We start from the raw sequence: 25,658 nt of genomic DNA on the forward strand, positions 1-25,658 counted from the left end.
GATGCCCATCCTAGATGCAGTGGAGTAGGATCTCTTGTAATTGAGCCCTTCATGAGACTTACTAGTGCGGTGACTTCATTCAGAAGAACACTTTTGCTTTGCCTTGACATGTTTTCTTTTTGTGCTATAGCAGCAACATCAAACTGGCATTAGGATGCTACATGGTTTTTGCTATATCAGGGATTCTCAAATGATTTCAGTGTTGATCGTATTATACTTTGTGGACCCCTTCTGCCCCCTTGTGATTCCATAATATCCCTTTGGCCACTGCACCAATTACTGACATGGAAAAGTCATATTAGAGCAATATATTTTTGTACTTTAGCAGTCTTGAAATGTGGCCTAGCTGCTGGAAGTGAGTCAGCCCCATGAGAGGACTGTGGGTTGTTCACAGACAACAAGTTGAGAACGGCTGAGCTATGTAATTCCTACTTAAAGTAAATTGGAATCACATGGCTAACAACCAGCACAAGTCTTTGAAGATTTATGGGATTATGTGTCCCAAGCTCCATTTTTTTTGTTGTTTTGGTTTTTTTAAGGCCTGTTTCTGTCCTGTAGTGTATAGGGAGAACTCTTGAAATATATGTTCCTTGAGCAGCTCACTGAGACAGTTATATTTCCTATTTCCCAACCACAGGGCTTGCCTGGCTTATCCTTAGTTTGATGTACTATGCTAAGATGTATTTGAAGGGTATTAAAGAAGCTTATCAGACTCAGAATAGATGTCCCCATTTCTTCTCTGTTCCTGGCCTTGCTGGAAGTAGTTAGGTTATGCCTATGGGTAGGATACAGGATTAGACAGGTGAGTTCTGTGTGAAGCTGTGGATCTGTTTTCACCACCTCACTAGACTTTTATCTTTACTAACCATCTAGTTATCTTTATATATCCTTAAATCTGCATCACTCTGAATTTGTCTGTCGTCCCAGTCGTTTTCTTGCCGCCGCTTCCCCCTCCCCCCCCATACACCTCCATAGACAGATGCTTCAGTAGTGTCACCCAGCTGTGTTGAGAATGCAGGTGAGGGGAACTGAGGACAGGGTTTCCTTCACACTGTGGAGCCTCCCCTTGCCCTGGCGCGTGCTCATACCACCCATCTCCCACAGCACAAGTTCCCTCCAGCTTCCTTGCTGAACTAGATTTTAGTTCCTTCCCCTCTGTTTCTCTAGCTCCTAAATTAAAGTGGCAGGAGGAGTTTGTTCAGTCTCTCTGTAGGGGAAGGTATATTAGGGAGAGAGCAAGGCTGCTCCGTTTCTTCTGAATTGAAAGCAGTACACTCAGGATTTGAAATGGAGTTTGCCCCTGTATGCCACTGAGTCTCAGTATGAGGGGCCTCACCTAGCATGTTCTTTGGCGTCATGTCAGCAGGGTTTACCTTAAATCACATTCTTCTTTGGTGCTGGGTGCCCATACTGGGGACCATGGTAGCGCAGGATTAATGCAGGTTTGGCAGGCTGTTGAGACTGGTGCAGTATGCTTATTTTTGCATTGTTTGCAAGTTCCTTCCAACTAGAGAGTCAGTGCTACAAGGTGATACTAATTTTGAATTGTTGGACCTTGTTTATATTGCTGCAGTGTTTTTCTGATGTATTTTCACTTCATTGTTTTGCTGTTAAGCTGCAGCTAGGTGATTTGTGTAGAAGCTAGTGATGGAGGCAGTCAGTCTCTTTACATATACGCTGCATGTGGGGATGAGCCACTTTGTTCATCTGTGTGTGTACATGCTCTTTCTATCCAGACTGAGGACATTTTAAAGATCTGTGCCTAAGTCTAGTGTGTGTGCTGATTCATGGGAGGATAATTGCACTAACAGCAGGTGATAGCTATAGTTACATTAATTAAGCTACTGCTGTATATTCAAGACAGTACTATAATCTAGAGAATGAGGTTTCTACAGCATGTCACATCACCAATAGCATTTTAAAATGAAGCCACCTGCAGCATTGTTTCTAAGACATTTAAGGGAAATCCACTCACATTCTTTTTAATCCCCAGAAACCTCTTTTTAACACCCCCCACACCCCGATGTCATGTTTTAGCTAGTTTTTGTGGGGTTAGCCTGGGGTGAGGCTGTGCCCTGTTATATGGGAGATCAGGGTTCAGGAGCCAGTTCTCTCTTGTTCCAGAGTCTGGTGTGGGCTGTGAGGGCTGCAGTGGCAACCCACTCAGCCTGGGGGGGACAGCGTGTCCCTAATGTTCAGCAGCCAACACCTTTTCGGTTCATTGTGGCAGCAGCAGTGTTGGGCTCTAGAGCGAGTCCTGGGCAGTCTGCCTCAGGTGGAGCATTGGTGGCTGCGGTGTTTAGAAAGCAGAGGGTCTCTTTTTAGCACTCCAGAAGGGAGGCAGAGGGATCCCCAAGGGGATTGCATGTAAAACCTGAATGTCGCATGATGATCTAGGCAAATGGTCAGTTGAAATCAACACTTACCGCAGTGTCAAATTTGAAATGAGCTCTCTCCATCATACACACTCATTTGGTAAAGGTACAAATCCCTTAGAACGTCCACTTGAGAATGATAGTCTGTGTAAAAAAAAAAATGGCTGGGTGAGTAGAAATGGAATCAGCTAAAGTCCTTTGAACATCATGTTCCTTTAGCAAGCACGTGTGGCAGCATCCACCATCCACAGCTGGACAGTGTCCTGCTGGGCGTTGGCCAGATGGGGTCCGGGTGATGATAGACACCAACTAGAAAACCAGGTCTGAACCTTGAGGGACAATTAGTCAGTCCCAGCACCTTCCTTTAACCCTCTGAAGTGTTAACCATCAGAGGCCATGAATGTTATTTTTTGTATTTGGAAGCTAATGAGATGAGTTTGTGAAATCCTTAACAAGTCATTAAAAGGAAGGTGAATGTTCTGTGTGGGTTGGGCACCAACATAATACATCCATTTATCAAGAAGCAAATGATCCTCTCTGAATAAAAAGTACTTAATAGAGAAAGCAGGCAGGATAAGGGAAGGGGATATAAAGTCTCCTGGGTCTGAACTGTGAAAATAAACTATATTCCTGACGTGAGCAAATCTTGAGGAAAGCATTAATATGGCAGGTCCTTGGGAAATCAAGCCAAGAATTCCCAGTTTATAATTCTGCAGTGAAACTCCCTGTCAAGATGTCTCAGAATCCATAATCCTGTTCAGTCAAGGGAGCCTTAAGGGCTCTTACACTCTAAAATGTGTCCTTAGGTTAATTTAATTTGGGGAATGTTAAGCATTGTTATAGTGTCTGGGTAGCTGTCTACTTCAGGGAGCACTATAGAATAGAATTAACACAGAGGAGCCAAACACTGAAGGTATATTCCTGCCACTGACAATATGGGATATTTTTGAATCACAGGATATGGGGATTAAGGCATGCAATTCCTGTTGTTTAATTAACTAATACCATGCACAGTGTTCTGGAAATGTTCCCATAAAGTCCTTGCTGATGCAGAAAGATGTTCTGCAGCTGTGAGGTCTTACCTAAGATCTTGGTTGTACTAACCACTACTTGCTGCCCCACCACACTCCCCATGTTATAATCCAGTGTGGAACTTGGGCTGTGCTGGGCCTTTGGCTCTGGTGATCAAGCACTGCCTGAGCTCTATGGCAGGTCAGGGAGTGCATGGTCAAACAGGACACTGGTGTCTTCTGATGACCCGGATTAACCACAGATGGCCCTCCATTAAGGTAGGGAAGAGATCTTAGAACTCAGGTTGTATTAGTCTGGAACACTAGTGCTGCATTTGCATTCTAGAAGTAGGAATATACACATCTGAATGCACCCTGAGGGGTTCTGTTTAACACTTCTGTATCTTACAGTGATGGGGAAGCTCTTGGAGGGAATCCCATGGTAGCTGGTTTCCAAGATGATCTGGATCTAGATGACAAAATGCCCAGCAAACCCTCATTGGCAACAGAACTTGTACCAAGCAAAAATATTACTTTGTCAAGTGAGGAGGAGGCAGAAATGGAGGATGCTATGGTCACCATCGTGGCTGATGAAGACATTGACTACAAGATACAATGGTATGAAGGAGAATAGTCTACTAGCTAAAGTATGAAACTGGGAGTTGGGAGATGTAGGTCTTTTTTCAGTCCTGCCACTGACTCACTGTGGCCTTAACCAGCTCACTTAATCTCACTGAGCCTGTTTCCCTAGCTGAAAAATGGGATTATCTGAGCCTCACCATCTGCGACCAACTTTGCAACAGTTCACAAACTACAGATTTTCTGATGGAAGGTGTTATGGAAGTGCATAGTAGTATTACTGATCACCATCCAGTTTATTCAGTTTGGATGAAATTGTAACACAAATGCAGCCAAAGGGCTAACTTGATTTGTCATATCAAGCAATCCCATGAAGGAGTGGCCCAGCCTTCTTCCAAAATTTGAACAAGAGGAGTTGGGTAAGCCGTTGAGCACTTTTTCATAGTGGATGTGGGTGGGTCTCAAGACTCATTGCATAGGGCACAGACAGTGCTTGTGATGCCCTCTTTGTGCACCAAAATAAGCAGCACTTTGGCATAGGGGGAATGGCATTGCTGCTCTTGCTGGAGAATGGAGCCCACAGAATATGGTGTAAATTGCATGGAATATGAAGTGTGCTGTCATATAAATAATGCAACAGGGCTTGGCCCACAAGCAAGTGCGTTGATCTCAAGTATTTGTGTCCTCAGGGATGTCTGGGCTATCTTTCAGCATTTCGCTTACTGCCAGAAAGATTTCCAGGGTCTGAGTGCTAGTATAAAACCTATAGAGCCTCGTCACTGCTTAGGTGTAGATGAGAGAAATCACCTAGAATAGGTTCCACTAACTAGTTAGTGGAAGAGTAGCAGCCATGTTAGTCTGTATTCGCAAAAAGAAAAGGAGTACTTGTGGCACCTTAGAGACTTAACAAATTTATTTGAGCATAAGCTTTCGTGAGCTGCAGCTCACTTCATCGGATGCATTCAGTGGAAAATACAGTGGGGAGATTTATATACACAGAAAACATGAAACAATGGGTTATCATACACACTGTAAGGAGAATGATCACTTAAGATGAGTTATTACCAGCAGGAGAGCGGGGGGAGAAAACCTTTTGTGTAGTGATAATCAAGGTGGGCCATTTCCAGCAGTTGACAAGAAAGTCTGAGGAACAGTTGGGGATGGGTGGGGGGGAATAAACATGGGGAAATAATTTTACTTTGTGTAATAACCCATCCACTCCCAGTCTCTATTCAAGCTTAAGTTAATTATATCCAGTTTGCAAATTAATTCCAATTCAGCAGTCTCTCCTTGGAGTCTGTTTTTGAAGTTTTTTTTGTTGAAGAATAGCCACTCTTTGGTCTGTAATTGAATGGCCAGAGAGATTGAAGTGTTCTCCAACTGGTTTTTGAATGTTATAATTCTTGACATCTGATTTGTGTCCATTTATTCTTTTAGGTAGAGACTGTCCAGTTTGACCAATGTACATGGCAGGGGGGCATTGCTGGCACATGATGGCATATATCGGATCTGAGTTACCCAGGAAAGAATTTTCTGTAGTATCTGGCTGGTGAATCTTGCCCATATGCTCAGGGTTTAGCTGATCGCCATATTTGGGGTCGGGAAGGAATTTTCCTCCAGGGCAGATTGGAGAGGCCCTGGAGGTTTTTCGCCTTCCTCTGTACCATGGGGCATAGGTCACTTGAGGGAGGATTCTCTGCTCCTTGAAGTCTTTAAACCACGATTTGAGGACTTCAATAGCTCAGACATATATGAGGTTTTTCGTAGGAGTGGGTGGGTGAGATTCTGTGGCCTGCGTGGTGCAGGAGCTCAGACTAGATGATCAGAATCGTCCCTTCTGACCTTAGTATCTATGAATCTATATCACACTGGTAGATGTGCAGGTGAACGAGCCTCTGATAGGGCCTAATCACATCAGCCACACTATGACGGTGTCCCCTGAATAGATATGTGGACAGAGTTGGCAACAGGCTTTGTTGCAAGCACAGGTTCCTGGGTTAGTGGTTGTTGTGTGGTGTGTGGTTGCTGGTGAGTATTTGCTTCAGGTTGGGGGGCTGTCTGTAAGCAAGGACTGGCCTGTCTCCCAAGATCTGAGAGTGTGATGGGTCGTCCTTCAGCATAGATTGTAGATCCTTGATAATGCATTGGAGAGGTTTTAGTTGGGGGCTGAAGGTGATGGCTAGTGGCGTTCTGTTATTTTCTTTGTTGGGCCTGTCCTGTAGTAGGTGACATCTGGGTACTCTTCTGGCTCTGTTAACCCTCAGAGGAAACGGACTCCAAGGAGAGACTGCTGAATTGGAATTAATTTGCAAACTGGATACAATTAACTTAAGCTTGAATAGAGACTGGGAGTGGATGGGTCATTACACAAAGTAAAACTATTTCCCCATGTTTATTCCCCCCACCCACCCCCCACTGTTCCTCAGATCTTCTTGTCAAGTGCTGGAAATGGCCCACCTTGATTATCACTACAAAAGGTTTTCTCCCCCCCACCCTCCCGCTCTCCTGCAGGTAATAGCTCATCTTAAGTGATCACTCTCCTTATAGTGTGTATGGTAACACCCATTGTTTCATGTTCTCTGTGTATATAAATCTCCCCACTGTATTTTCCACGGAATGCATCCGATGAAGTGAGCTGCAGCTCACGAAAGCTTATGCTCTAATAAATTTGTTAGTCTCTAAGGTGCCACAAGTACTCCTTTTCTTTTTGCGAATACAGACTAACATGGCTGCTACTCTGAAATCTGGTTATTTACCATTAGTCACTTTTGCTTCAGTTGTTCAATGTGGGAAATAAGGGGAGTAGACATGGAAGAGTATAGGAAAGAGTGGAGCCTCTTGGTTTTCCTCAAACACTCACTATCTGAGTGTCATAAGAAAGATAACGCATGTTGTGTTAAGATGCTTCCTATCTCCGAGGGATCACAGTTAGTCCTGGTCTCTAAGGTGCCACAAGTCCTCCTTTTCTTCATGCAGGAGAAGGGGTTTGGCATGAGGTCATAGGATGAAAGCCAGGGGTTCCAACTTGCTACGGCTGTGACTGTATAAATCCCCTGCTTTTAATCCACGTTCCTCTCTCCCTTCCAGTGCTGCCTCTTTGGGAGGATCTGAATAAGGAAATATTTGTCTATATGAAACCGATTTCTAACAAAATCAACTAGTTATGCTTCCCCCTTTCCATATGATCAGGGAGGCCTCAATTGTAATGGAGAAAAATGTTAGTCAAACATTAACATTCCAGTGCCCCTGGTGGAGTCTGGCAGATTCCAATATCTTCCTTACTCCAGCGGTCTGACCTTCTGAAACAGCCCATTGGGGCAGCTTAATTGTGTGGTGGGACCACTCCTGATGGATCCAAGGTGGACATTTCCCTCTTTGTTTCCCCCACACCCAGCTCCTTTTGACTGAGTGGGCCCGCAGACCCTGCACAGCTGGGATGTGATGGGAGGGCTCCAAGCTCATCCTTTTGTGGTTGTTACTTAGTTGTAGCTGACAACTTGTTACCTTTTTTTAAAGGTCTTCCAAAAATTCAGTTAAACCACAAAAGGAAGCAGCTTCCACCAAAGCACCTGACCAGAAGCCTCCAGGCAGCTTACCTCCACATTCTGGATCTGAGAAACACAGCAGCCCAAAGCTCCCCATCGATCTGCCAGCCACTGGAACTGCTGCTCCTACAGATACAGCATCAGTCCAGGCACAAAGGACCACGTCCCAGAACAAGGACTCAGCTTCCAAACTGAAGGGGAGCAAAGAAAATCCTGAGGAGTCAGAAAGTGATCAGGAGGGACCGATAGCCACCCAGATGCTCTCATTTGTGATGGATGACCCAGACTTTGAAAGCGAGGAGTCTGACAGCCAAAGGAAGAAAGTGGTAAATAACATGCATGCATCATTGCTTTCTAGCTCATACTAGAAGCAGCAATGGAGTGATCTTGTCTGATCTTCCAGTATCCCTAGAGCGCCAGCTGCAAGATAAGGGTTAAACGATTTGAAGAGCATTATTGTTCAAACACAAGCCACTAATGTTCTTCTCATTGTTGAAGCCGAATGGTAGCATCTCAGAGTTGTGTTTTTAAGTATACAGATTAGGGCTGTTAAGCGATTTAAAAAAATTAATCACGATTAATTGCACCATTAAACAATAATAGAATACCATTTATTTAAATATTTTTGGATGTTTTCTACATTTTCAAATAGATTGATTTCAGTTACAACACTGAATACAAAGTACAGTGCTTGCTTTATATTTAATTTCGATTGCAAATATTTGCACTGTAAAAAACAAAAGAAATAGTATTTTTTCAATTCTGTAGTGCAAGTCTCTTTATATGAAAGTTGAACTTTACAAATGTAGAATTATGTACAAAAAATAACTGCATTCAAAAATAAAACAATGTAAAACTTTTAGATTCTAAAGTCCACTCAGTCCTACGTCAGCCAATTGCTCAGACAAACAAGTTTGGTTACAATTTTCAGGAGATAATGCTGCCCGTGTCTTGTTTACAATGTCACCTGAAAGTGAGAGTAGGCGTTTGCATGGCACTGTTGTAGTTGGCATCGCAAGATATTTATCCTAGACTCATAGAATACCAGGGTTGGAAGGGACCTCAGGATGTCATCTAGTCCAACCCCTGCTCAAAGCAGGACCAATCCCCAATTTTTGCCCCAGGTCCCTAAATGGCCCCCTCAAGGATTGAACTCACAACCCTGGATTTAACAGGCCAATACTCAAACCACTGAGCTATCCCTTTATGTGGCAGATGCGCAAAAGATTCATAGGTCCCTTCATGTTTCAACCACCATTCCAGAATATATGCATCCATGCTGATGGCAGGTTCTGCTCAAACGATCCAAAGCAGAGTGTACCGACGTATGTTCACTTTCATCATCTGAATCAGATGCCACCAGCAGAAGGTTGATTTTCTTTTTTGGTGGTTCGGGTTCTGTAGTTTCCGCATCTGAGTGTTGCTCTTTTAAGACATCTGAAAGCATGCTCCACACCTTGTCCCTCTCAGATTTTGGAAGGCACTTCAGATACTTAAACCTTGGGTCGAGTGCTGTATCTATCCTTAGAAATCTCACATGGGTACCTTCTCTGCATTTTGTCAAATCTGCTGTGAAATGTTCTTAGAACAAACGTGCTGGGTCATCATCCACGACTGCTATAACATGAAGTATATGGCGGAATGCGGGTAAAACAGAACAGGAGACATACAATTTCCCCCCCACCAAGGAATTTAGTCAAAAATTTAATTTAATGCATTTTTTTTTTAACAAGCATCATCAGCATGGAAGCATGTCCTCCAGAATGGTGGCCGAAGCATGAAGGGGCATACGAATGTTTAGTATATCTAGCATATAAATACCTTGCAACGCTGGCTACAAAAGTGCCATGTGAACGCCTGTTCTCACTTTCAGGTGACATTGTAAATAAGAAGCAGTCAGCAGTATCTCCTGTAAATGTAAACAAACTTGTTTGTCTTAACAATTGGCTGAACAAGAAGTAGGACTGAGTGGACTTGTAGGCTCTGAAGTTTTACATTGTTTTGTTTTTGAGTGCAGTTATGTAACAAAAAAACGACATTTGTAAGTTATACTTTCATGATAAAGAGATTGCACTACTGTACTTGTATGAGGTAAACTGAAAAATACTAATTCTTGTGTATCGTTTTTACAGTGCAAATATTTGTAATAAAAATAATATAAAGTGATCAGTGTACACTTTGTATTCTGTGTTGTAATAGAAATCAATATATTTGAAAATGTAGAAAAACGTCCAAAAATATTTAATACATTTAAATTGGTATTCTGTTATTTAACAGTGTGACTAATGGCGATTTTTTTTTAATCACAGTTAACTTTTTTGAGTTAATCGTGTGAGTTAACTGCGATTAATTGACAGCCTAATACAGATTATTCTTAGTAACTGTAGATAAACTCTGAGCTCAAGCAGCCACATGGAACATATGAAACCCAAATGCTGAGGATTTTTTATCTGGATCTTAGTGTATTAAAGGTTTGGGGGAGAGAATGGGGAAAGAGGAGGGAGGGAGAGTGAATGTGTGCACACAGTTCCCTGTTTTCAACACAAGAATTGAAAAGCCATGGTGAAGTTGTGTTGAATCCTTCCTTTGCTTGGCAAAGCCTATTGAAACCCCAAATGCCATTATAGAGGGGTAATCCAACATACAGCTGAAGTTGGAGTATCCATAGCATATCCATGACATTCCCAAGATAAGTTGCAGCTGCTGAACCTTAACATAGATGCAACCTGCAAAAGGCTGCCCAGATTAGAGAGGACCTGTCATCTCCCCCGGGCCTTCCTTCATATTAAAGGTGAGGGAAGTCAGTGAATTCTTAGAGATCCTAGTAGTTCACTGTTGTGGCCTTTACATGAGCAAACTCTGGATGTCCCTGCCTTAGATAGTCCACAGTTAGAACCATTAGGCCCATCTGTACAGAAACAACTAGCCATGATTGACTGTGTAAAGAAGCCCCTATGCTTGCAGACAAAGTACTGTATACTGAGCCAGTAACTCCTGTAGAGTTGGTTTGATGTCACATCATGATTGTGTGGGGAGAGTCACTGTCCTAGTTTTTCCATGACGTTGGTCATGTGTCATACTGTAGAGTACTGTAGAGAGGGCTCCTGTAGAGTTGGTTTGATGTCACATCATGATTGTGTGGGGAGAGTCACTGTCCTAGTTTTTCCATGACGTTGGCCATGTGTCATACTGGCCTCATTCAGTTTCACTCTGTTCTTAGTGTGGCCAATGCTCACCATTCCAAGCATTTCACTGTAAAAACAGTGGCTTTCTGAGCAAGGTTATGACTCCTTGTACCTGATTAGATAGCAAGATTTGCTGAGAAGCACTGCGTTGTAGCGCCGTAAGGGAGATATCCCTCCATAGAAAAATGCTGCTTTAGTGCACAATGTGTTGGCCAGGTTGAGCAGTGAAAGAAGCTGTGCCCCTTTCACTAACGGGGAGGGCTGCATACAGAGCCGGAAAGGCAGCTCAGCAAAAGAGGCAGGTCATGTTTGGACTAGTGCTAATAATATTGAAAAGGAAATAAGTTAACTCCTTAAGTGGCAAACATGGTAAGATGTCTGTGCTCCAGGATCAGGGCACAGCTGTCTCCTTTTTCCCCCTTGCAGGGTGAGAGGAGCCTTCTGAGGCTTTATCTGGGCCCTGCAATTTCCCAGCTTTTAGCCTCTGTATCATGGGAGATGCAGCTCCCTCTTTCCTTGAACAGAGGGGGTTTGCTCCAGCCCCATGAAATGTTTCCCCTGGGTGTGTGCTGCCTTTTGACCCCAGAATGGCATGGATTCCCCTCTGTGACTCTGCCAGGGCACAATGTAGGTTTGAGTCCATTGTATTTGAAGGTTTTCCAGGATGGCGGTGCCTGTTAGTGCAATTGGTAAGCCTGATGTATCTGGGGCTCATGTTTAACCCCACAGCACCAAGAGGCTGGCCTTTTTGAGTACAAATGTTAAGCATCACAGGGCATTTCACACCAGAGCTACAGTTCCAGTGCTGTCTAGGCACTTCCATCGTGGCATGAAATAGGTAGAACTGCCTTTTGGATGAAACTGTGACAGCTTCTTGAAAATACCTCCGTTCAATATCCCCCCCCCCCCCCCGCTCCCCTTTAGAGAGCAGAAATGTATCCTAAGTAGAGGGGAGATGGAGCTTTTGCTTGAGCGATCAGTTTAGACTCCTTGGAAGCTGAGATTGGGTCCATGATATGTGTACTTTCATTCTCTAGGGTGAATTCCCAGTCCGAGAAGACCCCTCTGACATCTCCGATGAAGACCCCTCGTTAGTAAAGCCTTCACAGCCCATGAAGTCTACAATCCACTCCTTCAAGCTGAAAAATGACTCTGATCTCTTTGGCTTGGGTTTGGAAGAAACAGGACCCAAAGAGAGCAGTGATGAAGGTAAAAGTAGGTCATATGTCTGAGCCATTCCTGACTGTGATTGATTGTCCTGCTGGGTTTTTCACTGCACTGAATAGGTCCAAGGTTAAGCAAATCAATTTTGCATTAAGTAAAACATCCCCAACTTCACCCAATGCCCTGTGTGAGCATTTAATGAGCTTTGCCAAAGCATAATTAACTTTTTCACTTTCTCCCACACCTACCCTGACTGACCTCAGCTGGGGGAGCACTTGCTGATGCCTTGGGAGAGACTACTGTGCCTTTTCCTGCCCTGCTAGAAGAAAGGGCACTTCTTGAGAGCCTTTTCTTGAGATTTCCTGCCCAGCTTTGCATGCTTAAGACTCTGTGCCCGACACCACAGTACTGGAGCATGTAGGGTTTGGAGCTGTGCGTTTGCTGCATCAAATCTGAGCGCTTTGGCCATTGCTAACCATCGCTTTTTGGGAAGGGTGTAAGTGGAGCAGTAGGACTGGCATGCTCTGAGTATTATTGTGGATCCTCCCCGTCCCAAGAGCCAACCATAACTTACACAGAGAGGTTTCTGTGGATGGATTGGCATTACCACGTGACTGCTTCTTCTTGATCTGCCTGGGAAGTAACCTGGAATGATGGGACGTTAAAGACTCTTCGGGAGTGGCGGGGGAGCGGAAAGAGGCATAGCAGGGATTTGACATTAATTAGTTGTTCTAAAATTATGACTAAGATGTCAAAGTCTATCCAAGCTCTATCAGCCTGTCATCTTCTGTCCTGCGGAGCCCAGCTGGATGGGACTCTCTCTACAGAGACCTCAATCAATAACTCGCACTTAATTTTGCCTTGCTTTTAGCCCTATGACTTCCCATAACCTACGCTGCCCTGTTGTGTTGGGCCTGATAGATTACTGCTAATGATGGACGAGGCCAGGTGACAGCAACTTTCAGTGTTGATCTATGAGGTGTAAGTGACTTGAGTGGGTGGAATTGGACTTCAGTGACTCCATTCCCTCCTCTGAAGCCCCACCCCAAATAGTGGGGTTGGGTAATTGCTTATCTGCCGCAAGAGTGTTTACATGGGGTCCAATGTTCAATGCATCCATGATGCCAGAAGGGCAGAGAATGAAATGGTTTGGACTGTGGTGCCATCAATAGACGGGCCTGTCTCTTCAGTCAGACCCAAACCGTGCAGTTTAGCTGCTTCCCCAGTATCTAGTCCTTGAACTGGTGGATGAGAGTAAGTTAGATGAAGCTTTGCACAGAGCAGATGAGAAGGATGCTGGCGAGTATGGCGGAAGATCTAGAAGGTGCAACAGGTTTGGTGCCAGTCCTTGTTGTTTGAGAGTAAGCACAGTATTTGTCCTCAGCTCGAAATTTATGGGTCCTCCTGGAGTTTGAGAGTTTTCCTAAGCAAAGAGCTTCTAGCAGAAGGTGTGATCTTCCCTTCCCTCTTTAATGCGGGTCTTGACACTGTTATCCAGACCTTTGTGTCGGCCAGATTACTACAAATACACTTCACATGGACTGCCCTTGACAACCACTCAGAAGCTTCAGCTAATACAGGATTGGCCTCCTTGGCAGTGATAGATGCAGAAGACTTGTTAATTTCCAGGTGCAATTCAAGGTGTAGCTTTTGTTAACTAAAACCATAAGTATTTTGGGTCCTGGCTAGCTTAGAGACTGCCTTGCTCCTTATCATAGAAATGTAGGGCTCAATGGAACCTCAGTCATCAAGTCCAGTCCCCTGCATTGAGGTGGGATCAGACCATCCCTGACAGGAGTTGATTCAACCTCTTCTTAAAAACCTCCAATGATGGGATTCCACAGCTGCTCTTGGAAATCTATTCCAGAGCTTAACTACACTTATAGCCAAAGTTTTTCCTAATATCTAACCTAAATCTCCCTGGTTGTAGATTAGGACAAGAATTAATGGTCTTATCTACCTTCAGTAGACATGGAGAACAAATAGATCACCATCCTTTTATAAAAGCCCTGAACATATTTGAAGATTATCAGGTCACCCCTGAGCCGTCTTTTCTCAGCACTAAACATGCCTGTGTTTTTAACCTTTCCTAGTAGGTCAGTATTTATTTTTTTTTTTTAGTTGCTCTCCTCTGGACTCTTTCCAATTTATCAACATCTTTCCTAAAGTGTGGCACCCAGAAATGGACACTGTACTACAGATAAGGCTGCGCCAGTGCCAAGTGCAGCTCAGTTACCTCCTGTGTCTTACATACAATACTGTTGTTAATACATTCCGGAATACTAGCCTTTTTCGCAACTGCATCACATTGTTGACTCATTCATTGTTATCCATTATAACTCCCAGTTCTTTTTCAGTGGTATTACTGCCTAGCCAGTAGGGATGTAAAATAGTAAACCGTTAACCAGTAAGCATTAGTCTTACTGGTTAACCCAGCTTAACAGTTAAACCCGAGGCTTGGGTGAGCGAGCATAGCCCCAGATGCGCCAGCCGGCCAACCCCAGCCCTGCAGGCCACAGCGGCCAGCCGACCCCAGTCGCAGCTCTGGCTGGAGCCACGGGCCACACTAACCAACCCCAGCCTGCAGCCCCCGTTGGCCAGAGCCCTGGACCGCACAAGCCAGTCAACCCCAGGAGCAGCCCTGGGCTTTGCACCTGCTGGCCAGAGCAGCCCCATTCCCTTTCCATGTAATTGGTTAACCGGTCAACTTTTTAAACAATATTTATCACCAAACAAGATGCAATTTTGAAGCGTTGGTCAAGGGTCTGAGCGACCTCCCTTGACAATCAGCCACAAGAACAAGCAACCCAAATCTTTGGTGTTCGGCTTTGACCATTTTACCATATGTGGTCCAATGTTCCCATGGACCACTGGGTTTTGGAGATCATCCAAAGGAGTTATACCATCCCCTTTACCTCCATCCCACCTACCCATCCCCCTTCCCTGTCCTCCTTCAGGGATCCTTCTCATTAGCACCTGTTGAGACAAGAAATATATCACCTTCTACAATTAGGGGCCGTCCAACACAACACAGGGAAGGGATTTTATTCCCATTATTTCCTGACTCGAAAGAAAAACGGAGGTTGGCGACCCATACTCTATCTCAGAAAACTCAACAAATATGTGTGCGTACCCACAGATTCAAAATGGTCACACTGAATTCTGTCATCCCTGTGCTGGAAGAGGGGGACTGGTTCTCTGCCCTCAACCAACAAGGTGCTTATTTTCACATTACCATCCATCCTGCTCACAGATGATTCCTATGATTCTTAGTGGGATAAGATCACTTCCAGTGCAGAGTACTACCATTCAGACTGTCAAAAGCCCACGAGTCTACCAAAACCCTAGTGGTGGTAGCTACTCTCTTGCGCAGACAGAGAATACTGATATTCCCATACTTAGACAATTGCCTACTCAAAGGCCCTACCCAGATGGAAATATTACACATCACTTGACAGACCATCTCTTTTTCACTCGCTAGGGCTACAAATCAACAGAGAGAAATCTGCCCTAACTCTAGTACAACAATTGGACTTCATAGAAGCACACCTGGACTCAGTGGAGGCCAGAGCATCGCTGCCGATGCCCTGATTCACAGTGATGACCTCCCTCATATCGGTGGTCTCAGATAGCTCGTGGGTATCTGCACACTGCTTACAACTCCTGGGATATATGGTGGCCGCCACTTTCATTAAAACACGCCAGACTACACTTGCGCTGCCTTCAAGGATGGCTGAACTTGGTATATATTTCACGAAAGCACAGCCTACACAAGACTCCACATTCATTACGAGAGTGGACAAACCCAATAAAAGTTTGCTCAAGCATCCCGTTTCAACAGGATCTGCCATCCATACAAATTACAATAGATGCCTCATTGATTGGATGGGAAGCTCACCTAAACCAACATATAATCCAAGGCAAGTAGTCCCCCACGGAAACACTCTTACACATCAACCTATTGAATTACCCACAGTCTGCAACATGTGCCTACATTTCCTCCACAGTTTACGAGGCAAAATGATAAGGGTCATGACGGACAACACTGTGTGTAGGTTCTATATAAACCTTCAGGGTGGGGCATGTTTCCACTCCTTATGCAAGAAGGCCTTAAAACTACGGAACTAGTGCATAAAACACATCTTGTTACAGCAGCATCCCTCCCAGGCTGACTGAACATGATGGCAGACACTTTAAGCGGACAGTTTTCCCAAGAGCTCGAATGGGAACTGAACGACGACATAACACTACATATATTTCACATGTGGGGATCCCCACACATAGACCTGTTCACAACATCAATGAACAAGAAATGCCAAAGTTTTGTTCACAAGCAGGACTAGGAGCATGATCCCTGGGGGATGCTTTCCTCATCAAATGGAACACTCCTTTTCTATACGCATTCCCACTAATACGTCTAATCTCCAGAGTGATGCACAAAATACGAACCGACAGGGCCAAAATAATACTCATTGTACCAACATGGCCCAGACAGAAATGGTTCCCTTACCTGACACGCATGGCAACCTGCACACCTTTCACTCTCCTTCTCCTACAGATTCTTATTTTTCATGACCACGGTCAAGTCCTCCATCTGGACCTGGAGAAACTTCACCTGAAGACATGGCTCCTTCATGGCTGCACTACAACGAACTAACCTGCTCAGAGCAAGTAAAACAAGTGTTAATAAACAGCAGAAAACACAACATGCATACTACTTGCCTCCAAAAATGGAAAAGATTCTTCCTGTGGTGCCAGAACAAACAAATATCTGCAAGCCGGGCACCACTTCCACTGATCCTTGATTATTTATTATCCTTAAAGAGCTCAGGGCTCGGAGTTTACCTCGCTGCCATCAGTTTTCCATCAACAGATAGAATGTCAGTATTCACTCACCCAATTACTAAGCATACAGAATATGTACCCAGACATCCAAGAACCCATGCCTGCATGGGACTTAAATCTGGTTCTTAGAAGTCTAACCAGAGTCCTTTTGAACCATTAGCCACATGCTTATTATTTCACTTATCTAGGAAAGTGGCATTCCTAGTTGCCATTACATTGGTGTGAAGAGTCAGGGAGCTAGGGGCTCTCCTGGCTCACACCCATACACAATATTCAAGGATAAAGTGACACTTAGAACACATCCTAAGTTTGTGCCCAAAATATTGCCTTCGTTCCACCTCAACCAACCAATTCACTTGCCTACATTCCATCAAAAACCACACACCAATGCTCAAGAGGCAGTCCTGCACACATTGAATGTGCACTGTGCCTTGGTGTTTTATCTGGACAGGATAAAGCCTTTTCGAAAATCACCTTGACACTCTGTGTCAACAACAGAACAATTGAAGAGCTCTGCCATATTGACACACAGATTATCTAAATGGATATCGAGCTGCATCATATGTGTTATTCACTACACAACACTGAAGCCCCTCCTGGGCATTGGAACCCACACAACAAGAAATTTGTGCAGGAATGCTATGGAGGTAGATAATGTTCCCATTTTTAGACATCTGCACAGCGGACAAATGGGCCTCTGAACACACATTCACGAACCACTATGCAATTACGCTCAGTTCAAGCTCAGACACACGACTAGGCCTCACTATAGTAGCCTCAGCAACGAACTCCACTCTGAAGTCCCTTCCTTCCTCATGGAAGGCACTGCTCTACATTCACCTGAAGTGGAGCCCCCCAGGGACATCACTCAAAGAAGAAGAGAAGGTTACTCACTGTGTGCAGTAACTGAGGTTCTTCGAGATGTGTGTCCCTATGGGTGCTCCACTACACATCCTCCTCCCCTCTACTTTGGAGTTCGCAGTAAGGACTCTATGATAGAGATGGAATTGAGGGGGTCGGGACACGTGAGCACTAGATGAAGCGTCAACAGCACTGCAAGACAGCTACTGCACACATGCATCCCAACCTGACACTGCTACTTAAAATCTCCGCTCAGCAGCGCCGGGACACACCGACACCTGAAGTGGAGTACCCACAGGGGGAAGCATCTCGAAGAACCTTAGTTACTGCACAAGATGAGTAACCTTCTCTTTTTTTGAAATCTGTTGTCCTTATTCTGCTGCTGCTATCACTCCTTCCTTTCCTTAGACTTGTGAAATCTATAATTTCATGATCACTTCCCCCAAAATGCCTTCAGCTTTCAGATTCACAACTAATTCCTTCCTGTTTGTCAGCATACAACTTCCATGTTTACTTCCTCCACTCTCTGAAACAAAAAAACTGTTCCCAACGCGTTGCAGTAACTTACTGGATATTTTACTTTTGGAGTATTACTTTTCCAACAGATGTGTGAGGTAGTTAAAAGTCCGTCATTACTACCAGGTCTTGTGTTTTGGATATTTCCAATATTTGTTCTAGAAATGCCTCTACCTGAATTGGTGATCTATAATAATCCTTGCCAGGACATCACCCCTATTTTTCCCCCCCTTTTATCTTTACCCTGAGACTTTGGACTGATCTGAATATCACCACCTTCTGGAGCTCAGAACAAGTGTATGTATTCTTGATTCACCTCTTCCCTTTTTATCCTGCCTGTCTTTCCTGAACCAGTGTACTCTTCTATACCAATATTCCAGACATGAGATGTATCCGACCAAGTCTCTATGGTGCTAAATTATGACTTAATTATGAATACTTGCAGTTCTTCCTGTGTATTCACCATACTCCTTGCACTTGTGTATAGACATCCAAGATGTTGAGTGTATTCTCCCGCTAATTTCCTCTTGTTGCTTCTGTGACCCTATTGTAATTTTTCACGTCTCTCTCTCTCTTCTCCCCCCCCGATGCTTTTTCCCTTCTTCATCAGGTAGACCCCCATGCCTTTCCAGAATACCTCCTTCCTGGAACAGCATCCCATAGTTAGAGGTTGAAGCTTTACTGTCAACACCATCTGTGCAGCCATATGTCCATCCTGGAGCTGAATATGTCCTTACCCTCAATTGGGAGATGGATGAGAACACAACTTGTGCCCCCTCTCCCCCAACCACTTCACCCTTGCTCCCAAAGACCTGTAGTCACTGCTGATCTGCTCAGGGTCATACCTGGCAGTTTCATTATTACCCAGAACCTCGAAAACCTTTCCATGACACCTCAGATCTGGGCTCCTGGCAGGCAACGTGCATGCAGGGACGTCGTCAGGTTGGCAGTTGGATGCCTTTATCCCCCTCAGAAGTCTCTGACCACCAGCACCCTACACATCCTCCTCTTAGGTGCAGTGGCCATGAACCTCCCAGTCTTGGGAGCAGGTGGGTCCTCTTCAGCCATTGGGGTCTGCTCCTCATCTCCTGTTGCAAGAACAGTATACTGGTTCTTTCTCTCAATGGATGGGTGGGGTGGAACACACCCTACTTCCCAAGGGGGCGAGCAGCTAGTCCTCCTTCCTCCTTTGGTGACGCTGTTGTCGTTGGTAGTTGGCAAGCATCCTCTATGCCAGATGTTATCCTGTCAATGAAGTCCTCGTGCTCCCAGATGCTGTGCAGATGAGCCACTTCTTCCCTGCTTCCTGATGGACTTCACTATCAGACACACGCCTAACACAAGCTAATTCCCGCTGCCTGGCTTTTGTCAGCAGGGGCTTGCAGGCTGCATTCCAAGCAAGTCAAGACCAGGGCCTGGGTGAAAGTCACCAGGCTCAGGATGCAAGTCTGAGTGGGGGAAGCCCCCAAGGGCAGGCAGAGGAAGAGCTAGCAGTGGTGTTAGCAATGCGCCGTTTTCCTCCCCTTATGGGTTCTGCCTTGTAGAGTATTTGCAAGTTAAGGAAAAGGGCAGTGAGGAGAACCACACAGCCCTACTTTGACTCTCTCCTCAGGGAGCCCAGAAACATAAACCACTGTTACCTCTCTGCCTGAGCAAGAGAGACCTTTGCTGGAGCTTGAACTGTCTGCTCCTTGCCACACCACTGTCTGCCTCACCAGCAAAATCTGAGAGCAACTGCCAACCTAACCTTTGCCTTGCAGGTAACATTCAGTGAAACCCGAGTTTCGCAGAGACATCTCCCTGCAGTGTCCAGTCTCTTACTGGATGCTTTCAGAAATTACCAAGTCTGCTGCCTGTATAAAGAGAGTGCACACTCCAGCCTGTTATACTAGCTGGGGACCCACACCTCACTTTAATAAAGAGCACTGAGATGGTTTATAGTAAAACTCAGAATATGTTTAATAATAAAGAACAGAGACAGAAGTGATACTAAGCAAGAGAAGAGACAGGTCTAGATACAAACAAAAATAACCCACTTTCTAGTGTCTAAGACTTAACTTTAGCAAGCTACAATCTTTGCCTAAGCAGCTTGCATCTTACATCACACCACCAGCATCTCCAGCCCCTGAGTGTTCACAGAGCTAGAGGGTGCTGGCTACTTTGTCCTGTACATGATGGATAACAAAATGTCATTTTGCCTTTCCTTCTATTTCCTAAAATGCATTGATTTGTCCCTAGGAGTCGGGATGGCCTCTGCTGTTTTTCTCGTCTTATTGACTTCCCATCCCCCGGTTGACTTGTATGTAAATGGGGCTTCCATTGTTTTGGTTCCACAATCCTTAATTTACATTAGAGACAGGGAGACAGCTGCCTTCCCACCTATCAGGAGGAGAAGCTGTTTCTCCCTTGGTTTGGTCGGAGATTTTAAAGCATAATATCCATAATGCCTCATATAGTGTTAATACTGACATTTCTCAGTGATATTGATCTGTGTGTCATCAGCTTTCATAAGATCTTACTCAATACGCTTTTTATACAGCAGGAGTGGCCAAGCTGTGGCTCGTGAGCTGCATGCAGCTCTTTTACGGTTAAAGTGCCGCTCGCAGAGCCCCGCCCCTCCCACCTCCATTCTCCACCTATCAGACTTGCTGCGAGGAGCTTGGGACCTCTGCCTTGCAGCAGGGTGGTGGGATGGAAGCTTCTGCGCAGTGGGGAAGGGAGACTCGGGGCTTTAGCCTCAGCAGGAGCAGGGCTGAAACCCTGAGCCCCAGCAGATGCCTCCCGAGGTGTCCCCTGGCTCTCGAACTTCTGAAGATTGTTGTATGTGGCTCAGCAGGTCAGTAAGTTTGGCCACCCTGGTATACAGTAGTATTACTAAAATGCATCCGATGAAGTGAGCTGTAGCTCACAAAAGCTTATGCTCAAATAAATTTGTTAGTCTCTAAGGTGCCACAAGTCCTCCTTTTCTTTTTATAAATCAGTTGATTCAGTTGCTTATTCTTTGGGGTTCACACCCCCTGTTTTCCCCCTGGGTGTCTAAACTCTGAGTGTCACACCTGCCTTCCTTCACTGGTGAACTCAGCTGACTAGCTGCCTTCATCCTCTTGTGTCCTATTGTGATAGTCAAGATCAGCTGGAATGCTTCTGTCAACAGGGCCTAGAGTTGAACTGAAGGGCTGGAGGCAGTATGTTCTCAGCAGCTGCCCCTTTACTAGGGAATTTAACTGTGAGTTTGTCTGAATTGTGGGGCTTATCTGTTTGCTCAGACTTTTCCAGGAGAAATGTAGTGATTGGATCTGTTGAGGTTCCATTTAGGTGACCCCAGTCAACAAGTACATGTCAATTATATTTGAACATGTGCCCAGAGACTTAATAATGGACATAGCTTTATAATTGTAAAGTAAAGAACCGCCCCACATTTGTAGTTATCATGCTAAAATTCCTGGGCAAGAAGCTAATTTCTCAGTGCCATGCAGTTTTGTGTTGTGAGTCAGGATCTCCCCTCCATTCAGCTCTAATGAACCATATACAGTGTCCTTCTTAGCAGCAGGAGAGGAGGGCTTTTTTTTAACCATTTAATTTTGCTAGAGAAAACAACTTTTTGGGTTTTTTGTTTGAACAGATAAAGAAAAGCCTCTTTCCAAGGAGAAAAAGAAGAAGAAAAAGAAGAGCAAAGAGGTACAGCTTCATTCCCCGGTGTAAACTCCATCAGCATGTTCTCTGCCAGTCAGCCAGAGGGGAGGCTGGCATGCTACAGGAATTGTGGCTGGTTTCTCTTCCATATTCCAACCCCGGAGAGGCAAGGGGATCTGTAGTCCCCAAGTCTCCAGGCTATTAGCCACTTTCCAAATTACAAGGAAATTTGTAAAACTTAAGTTAAAATCAGAGATGTAATGTAGTATAGGATTTGATTGTACAGAGCATGCATATAGAACAGACAGCATATGTACTATCTAGCAACAAAATTCTCTCTCAATTCAGCAGTGTCCAAGAAAGAATAAATCTTAAGAGCTAACCAGAGATAATCAGCAGATTTGTTCTTCAGTGAGGTGCATCAGTGTTAAACTTTCCCAGCTCTATGTAGCTCAAAAGCTTGTCTCTCTCACCAATGGAAGTTGGTCTAATAAAAGATATTACCACACCCACCCTCCCTCCCTCTCTCTCTCTCTCTCTCTCTCTCTAAACTTGTTGGCATTCTGACTAGCCATCCTTATCTGACAGGATGGCTAGTGTAAACCAAACGTTGCTTTATATGCTCCCCATCTATAATAGCAGACGGGTCCGAGATCACTAACCCCATCCCTCCTAAATATTGGAATTTATTCCTTCCATATAAAATTCCCATGATAGGTAGGCTTCCTCCCTAGGGTCCCACTTTCAGGATGATGCATGGTGGGTTACTGGTGCCATTAAAAAAAAGTTTTAATTGCCTTCTCATCTTGCAGGAAGAAGAGAAGTCTGCGAAGAAGAAAAGCAAACACAAGAAGTGCAAGGAGAAGGAGGAGAGCAAAGATGAGAAGAAGAAAAAGAAAAAAAGAAGCAAGGAGAAAAACAATGAGATAGATGAACTGGAGGCCTTTCTGGGAGGAGGAGCCAGCGCCAGCAAGCAGCAAGGGGGTGGGGACTACGAGGAGCTGTAGGCCTGCAGTATGTACAATCAGCAGACTCCATTGGGGGCTGCCACCAACTCTCCATACAAGCCATGCCAGGACGTGTACAGATGTGTAAAGCTTTGGCTGTCTGCCATAAGTACTATTGAAACGGAGATGGTGGAACAAAAAAGCTTTACATCTGTGTGTGCTGTTCTGGTGCAGTCATTGTGTGGAAGGAAAACACAGCCGTGGTATACTTAAGGAAGGTTAAAGGTCACGGTATGGTATCATGGCAATGAGTTATCATTTCCCCCTACCAGTGTCTAACCCTCTTTCCTTTCTCCAGAGAGTTCCAATCTGGTAGTTGTCAGGGTGTGGGGAGGGAAAGGTGAGTGGACCTGTTCCCACCCCCACTATATTCCACTGCTGCACCCCTGAAATTCCTGTTTTAATAAATAAATGAATGCAGCAAAATATGCCATCTGAATGCATCGTGCTGTCACCTTGTGAATAATCAAGTCTTCAACTTTTTATCCTTCATATTTTTTTAATGAGAAAGGTGTTATTGGCCTTTGCCCCGTAAGGCAATCAACAAGCTTTAAATTAGCAAAATATCTTCTTGTACAGCTCTTAATGAAGCAGCTGCAGGTCCTGGAATAAGAGCGAGTATAATTTGGGGATCTTTCTGCACAGCAAATAATTAACTCTCAGTGGTGCTGCTTTTTGAATCCATGAAGCCTCATTGATTCCCATGGCCCCATTGTCTCTGGCACTACATGTAAGCCGCTGTGCAGTTGGGAAGACAATGGAAAGTTATCTTTTAGAAAAGAAACTAAATTGACACTTTCCCTTAAACACTCCTTGACGCCCTGGCCTTGAATTTGAATACACTAGCAATCCAGTCCTACTGCACCTCTCAGGGACATGACTGCCGAATGGAAATGAAGATAGCAGAATTTCAAGAGAGTTTACAGAAATGTGTTAGCATGGCAAGGCTTTCGCTTCTCAGGGTATGCTGTAAAACAAAGGCTGCCTCTGCACCAAATGGGGAAAGCACTCGAGCTGGGGAGGATGTCCCTCAAGTTCTCCAGACACTGAAAGCCAGGTTTACTAGGCCTCCTAGCAGTTAGTGTGGGCCACTTCCATGCCCAGAGTAGAGTGCAGAACTGCCTCTTGTCGCATGAGCTTTGAAAGCCTTTTAATTTTAGCTCTGGTATCAAAAAACTGTGTATCAGCGCATGCTCAGCAGCGTAGGTCATGGATGGTTGACACCCTTGCCCTGCCATTCATGCCTTCCACTGTCTTGGTGAGTGGTCCCCCCCCATCTTTAAAGATCCTGTTAATACTCAAAAACATCCGGTGGCACCTGGTTGTTTTGTGGATACAAACTAATGCAGCTACCCCTCTGATACTTATTAATACTCATGGCCCTATTGTGTTGTATTCCCTCCAAGGCTCACCCTGGGAAGCCCGTTCTAATTTTTGTGCATTTATTAAATAGCCCTAGTGCGTGTGGGTTGTTTTTTTTTTCGTTTTAGTAGTAAAAGGTGGACTGTCTGAAGGAAACTAGATGAAATCCAAACTTGGGTTTCCTTCACTTCCCCAGTCAGTGGGCTACTGCTTTGGATCCATCCTCCACTTCAGAGTTGCCTTGAACTATAGACCATTGCTCCATTTTTTTTCCCCTGAGAAATGCACTTGTAACTTTCTATATACAACAAACTGGGGTCTTGCTGCATGAGCGGAGTATCATTTCAGGTACGTTTTCCATTAGCAGTTGCCTGGGTCAAAGTGTTCTGTTTCATGTGACACTTTGGAGAATTTGCATGGGACATTTCAAACTTCACACACCAGGGAAGAATACCAGAATACAAACCAGTTTGCAGCCTCTGCTCCGAAAAGGAAACAAGACATTTGCGGTACAGGTTTCAGAGTAGCAGCCGTGTTAGTCTGTATTCGCAAAAAGAAAAGGAGTACTTGTGGCACCTTAGAGACTAACAAATTTATTGGAGCATAAGCTTTCGTGAGCTACAGCTCACTTCATCCGATGAAGTGAGCTGTAGCTCACGAAAGCTTATGCTCTAATAAATTTGCGGTACAGTTGGCCAAGTATTTTTGAAAGTGCTTCTGCTCTGTAAAGATTTTGGATCATGTTCCATTTTGCATTGGAAAACCTAGTGCACTCCATTCTGACTATAAAGCTCTCTATTGTACACAACTGCCTCTGAACCTTTTCTTATGTACACAGCTTAACCATTGCAACACTTGCTTGAACTCAGGAGACTTCATGACCTTCCTGGACAGTTTCACAAGAGGCCAGTGCTCTCAACCCTTCCTGATGACTTAGTAGCGGTTTCCATAAAGGGACCCTGTCAGGGACAAACCATAGCTTAAAAAAAATTCCTTGTATGTTTAGTAAACACCAAGAGAAGATTGTTCAAATTTAAAACTTTAAAAAATCTGAATTTTCTCCCCTTCTGTGGTTTGTTCAAGTATTGCATTTGTGTCACCTGGGCCAATAACAATAGAGGCATTGGTTTCGTTCCTGTTTATAGTCACTTCCTCGATGGTTTCACTTTGCAGCTAGCACAAGGCTGCAGCATCTCCGTAAAACTCATCAAAATATTCTACTGTCCTCTGTCCATTTTTTTTTGGGTGGGGGGGGATTCTAGAGATTTTTCCCAAACCCAGTCATTAGCCCAAATTTGACTGACATGGTCCCTTGTATGTTCCTGAGGGCCAGGATTTCTCAGCCCAAAACACAGTCTGCACTAGAAGGGCTGGAACAAATAACAATCATGGTAGTCATTGCTTTCCTAAACATTCCTCTAAAGAGAAAAGGGGCTATAGAGACTCCCCCGCAATTACACACACACACTCCCTAATATGCGTGCGCGCGCACACACACCTTTGAAGCAGCTTTGAGGAAAGCTGGCCTTGGGGTTAACTAACTGCACTGGGGTTCAGTTCTTGTCTCTGCTGCATT

The 25,658-nt window shown here is 44.6% G+C and overlaps 1 protein-coding gene across 5 annotated transcripts in view; it reads left to right on the forward strand.

The window, feature by feature from the left end:
- The window catches only part of RABL6 (RAB, member RAS oncogene family like 6), a 120,124-nt gene extending 95,556 nt beyond the window's left edge, over positions 1-24,568 (forward strand). For 3 of the 5 annotated variants that reach the window (XM_038374518.2, XM_038374520.2, XM_043498509.1), the window contains 5 exons: positions 3,797-4,003; positions 7,481-7,835; positions 11,732-11,903; positions 21,703-21,758; positions 22,526-24,568. In XM_038374518.2, coding sequence (XP_038230446.1) covers positions 3,797-4,003; positions 7,481-7,835; positions 11,732-11,903; positions 21,703-21,758; positions 22,526-22,720 — 985 coding nt within the window. In that variant the 3' untranslated portion in view covers positions 22,721-24,568. The remainder of the gene's footprint in view (positions 1-3,796; positions 4,004-7,480; positions 7,836-11,731; positions 11,904-21,702; positions 21,759-22,525) is intronic. The other 2 variants (XM_038374522.2, XM_038374521.2) reach the window with 2 other exon arrangements.
- The last annotated feature ends 1,090 nt before the right edge of the window (positions 24,569-25,658 follow it).

The sequence above is a fragment of the Dermochelys coriacea genome, chromosome 16, assembly GCF_009764565.3.
Source record: "Dermochelys coriacea isolate rDerCor1 chromosome 16, rDerCor1.pri.v4, whole genome shotgun sequence".
Taxonomy (NCBI): Eukaryota; Metazoa; Chordata; order Testudines; family Dermochelyidae; genus Dermochelys; species Dermochelys coriacea.